General features: G+C 38.0%; 1 protein-coding gene across 1 annotated transcript in view; it reads right to left on the reverse strand.

Moving 5' to 3' along the window:
* The window catches only part of slc39a9 (solute carrier family 39 member 9), a 15,117-nt gene extending 12,464 nt beyond the window's left edge, over window positions 1-2,653 (reverse strand). Inside the window, exon 1 of the mRNA XM_016543213.1 lies at window positions 2,033-2,653. Coding sequence (XP_016398699.1) covers window positions 2,033-2,128 — 96 coding nt within the window. The 5' untranslated portion in view covers window positions 2,129-2,653. The remainder of the gene's footprint in view (window positions 1-2,032) is intronic.
* Between the last annotated feature and the right edge of the window lie 1,295 nt (window positions 2,654-3,948).

Below are 3,948 nucleotides of genomic sequence, written 5' to 3' on the forward strand. Positions count from 1 at the left end.
GGTTATGATAATAAAAAAAGTCCTGAGCTAGATCAAGCTTTGATCTCTACAAACCAAACTATAACTTTAATGAAATGTTTTTTCCCCCACTAATAAAAAGATTTCATCATTAGCTAGCTCCACACTGGAGAGCTGCTTTATCACAAAAAATCAAGTTGTAATTCTAACTGAAAGCGACACTGACTCTAGTTTTTCATGTGTAATACTGTAAAGCTGCTTGATTTAAGGCTATCTATTGCATAAAGTACCGTATTGGAAAAACATCGTCTTATATTCGGGACAATACGGTACTATATAAATAAACGTGACGTGACTGGACTTTACTGTAGTACCGAACTGCAGAGCTCCTGCAAACTTCCACATCGCTGTTCTCAGATGCGTTTTAAACTGCTGCTTTCTCATCGCTGTCCGTTTCTGTTGTGTTTATTTCGTTATTGAGAGGAAAGCGCACAGTCTATATTTACATATTCATCCAAACGCTGCTCAGCAGCCTCAGGTTCGGCTGCGTTTGCTCTGAACTGAAGCGGTCTTCTTCTCTTGAATTGCATCAGGAGAGCTGAATTACAGTCTTGCGCTACAGCGCCACACTGGTCAAACCGCGTTATTGCAGGCTCTTACATTAGGCCATATGAGATCAAACGACTATTCGACAACAAAAATATTTGTCGACAATTTTTTATTGTCAACGTTGTCGATAATGTCGACTAATCTTTTCAGCCCTAATCAGCATAGGCCTGGGCGATAAAACAGTATCGATATTTATCGACGGTACACCTTCTTTGATAACGATAGAAAAAATGTTCGATATAGCGCACTTTATAGGCACATGCTATGAGTGTGACGCACACACAAACACAAACACATGCTGAAATGAGTGCTGTGCCTGCCTGCGAAAGGCCCTAATAATTCAAGAAGTGTTAAAGATATCTTAATGTCATTTTAGATTCTTGTTCTTCTTATTTTTTTTTTCTTTTGGAGTCTTCATTTTTAAGGCCCTATATAGTTCAGTCTCAAAGATATCGGGATGTCAATGTGGTAACGTGTAGTTACAATACTCTGTATTTGAACTCTTGGTAGCTTCAGAAGCGGTTAAAATGAACAAAATCCCATCTTCCAAATATCCATAAAACTGATTCAAATATTGAGTCTTATAAATACACCTTTGAGAGTAGGTTAATGTGCCTCAACTTAACCATTTTCAGTAGATATTTGGTACGCAAAGAGTTGTATTATGCAATTATTTTGATAGAAGGAAACAAGATGCATTTCTAGTTTAAACATTATTCTTCAAACATTCCTCTTTCAAATGCAGTAAGTATCAGCTGTATGCAAAGTGAACCACATTTGGTTTTCAATCACTGAAAATGGGTCAAATTCAACCATTTAAACACCGGGCTGCTTTGAAATCTCCATATCTATGGGAATGAACTATATGGGGCCTTGAAAATTAAGATTTCAAAAGGAAAGTTTATTAAGAATGAGAATCTAGAAGGATATTAAAATATATTTTATACTTTTAGAGTCACGGGCATGCAAACTTAGGAAAAATAATATTTATGGTATTCAGACAGGCATGTTCAGAATTTTAAGACCTTCCACTTTTCTGCTTTAGTCACTAAAACATGTTTTGATGGCTCATAAAACGTAGCTGGCTTGTCCAGAAAATCAATCTGAACCGTTTTTTAAAGCAGTTCCGTGACAAATCTGTTTTAAATAAATACAACGTAGGTGGCAAGTTAAACATGGTGTGTCTACAGTATAAACTTACAGTTGACATCACATTCAACATTTAAACTTTTAAAACTATTTGGTAGTTTAAATCAAGAGTGCTCACATTTTTGGAGCTCAAACTTCATGTATATCTCAGTCCTGCTCCTGAGGACCTCAGCGCTGCACATGATGGACGACTAAACTTATCTTCTCAGACACACAGTTATTTCCCTAGAGAGCTCTCAAGGTCTGAACACTATACACACCTGTCCTAAATAAACTAACGTTACTGGAGACATGTTCAACTCACGTTAAGACTCACCTCAGAGAAGTTGACAGCTAGGGGAATAGTTCCAGCCACATAGCAGCCGACTAGCATAGCCAGAGACAGCAGACTGATGGAGCTGAAGTCATCCATTTCAGATCAAGATACACCGCTGTTTCAGTTCGAGGATCACTTTAGAGTTTAACAACAAATCCTGTAACGTTACAATCGGCCGATGTCTGGTGCCAGCAGACACTTCTTACTTGGATTGGTGTATTAGCCGGTTAGCTAGTCAGTTGTATGTATCTATCCTTACAAATCACACGATTAAACACGAACTGATCTGCTGCAGAGTCGGTTTGGAGTTCTTGGTACACTGACCTGGTCGATTATCTGAACGCTGTTGCTCAACTTTAATCACACAGGATCACGTCACGCTTAGCTAAAATCATAACAATCGGTCTGCGAGTAAACATATAACTCAACAGATTTGTGAATGTCTGTCATAGTCTACTTCTCTGATCTCAGGCTGCGATTAATGGCATTGTGATTCCTAAATAGGCGACATTGTTTTGTCGCGGTAAACCCATTTAGTTTGCCACCTATTCCGCAGTATCGACCGACACTGATAGCCATTAGCCAACTAGCAGAGTGTAATGTTGGCAATGTGAATAAAGCACTTCCGGGCCACATCGCCGTCAAAACAAAAGCCCCCACCCCCATAGACGTATCTTCTTCTTCGGTTTTATGGCGGGTAGCACCAATGTTAAGGTGCATTATCGCCACCTACTGTATTGGAGGGTGAACCAGCGTTTACACTTTCATAATGAGAGGACAAGAACAAAAAAAAAGAAAAGAAAAAAAAACACATTCTTTACCTCAATAAAAATGTTCCCTCTAAATTATCTTAATCAGCTCTGTTCTCTTAAGATACAAAAATAAACTCTCTAGTCCATAAGTAAATATATTTTTACGCTTTAGGTTATCCACTCCCATATTCTAAGTTCATTCTTCATTGTTGCTCGTTCATTAGTATACTTTTGACAAACACGTTAACATGTACATGTGTATAACAATAACATGTTCTACTGATTCCTCCATTCCACAGTGCTCACATAATCCTGTTGGATGTGTATTTATTATTTTTAAGGTTTTATTCAGCATAGTATGCCCAACCTTTAATCTTGTTAGAATATTTTCCTCTTTGGTGCTTCTTTTAGTTATTCTCACGACTCCTACTTCTCGCTGTATTTCATAAAGTTGACGTCCTGTATTTCCTGTATCCCATTTATGTTGCCACTCCAAATGCTTTAATTACTGCTTTTGCTTCATATTTACTAAGTGAGATATTCATGATATCCTCGTTTTCCAATGCCTGTTTTGCTAATCCATCAACCTTTTCATTACCCTTTATCCGCTATGAGCTGGTATCCATATATATATAGAGAGATATGTTTTTTCAAAGTTAAACTTGCATTCATTTTACATGACTTTCTAAACATGCGGCTCTTTTGTGCGAGACGCGAGTGCAACGCTGATAGATGTCCTTCTAGAAAATGCGCAAAATATGTGTTCTGTGTGAACGGCTTGGTTTCAGTTTTGACGTAAACAAGATCTTCTCCGCATTGATGTTCTCTTTTCCCACAATATTTGTAATTAACAACGCAGCAGCATCTGCATCTAGTGGCTTCAACTGGATAGGCTAACAAAAACATTATAATGCAATGACACATCGTCATTGCATCTCGTGTGCCAGCCTACTGTTGGATGGCGGTCTTCTGAATGACCTTGACGATTTACGCAGTAGTTCATCATTAACTGATTTCGTCTGATTTGTAACGGCATTTCACCCACTTCAACCTGAAGAGACTCGCTCCCCACTCTGTTCCTCCTTAGACATCTCATCACATTTAAAATCTTTTTTACATTTAGTGTCAATCTTTTGAATATGTTCGTTCTATGTTAATTTTGCA

The sequence above is a fragment of the Sinocyclocheilus rhinocerous genome, unplaced genomic scaffold (genome assembly GCF_001515625.1).
Source record: "Sinocyclocheilus rhinocerous isolate Xijiao unplaced genomic scaffold, SAMN03320098_v1.1 scaffold1210, whole genome shotgun sequence".
Classification (NCBI taxonomy): domain Eukaryota; kingdom Metazoa; phylum Chordata; class Actinopteri; order Cypriniformes; family Cyprinidae; genus Sinocyclocheilus; species Sinocyclocheilus rhinocerous.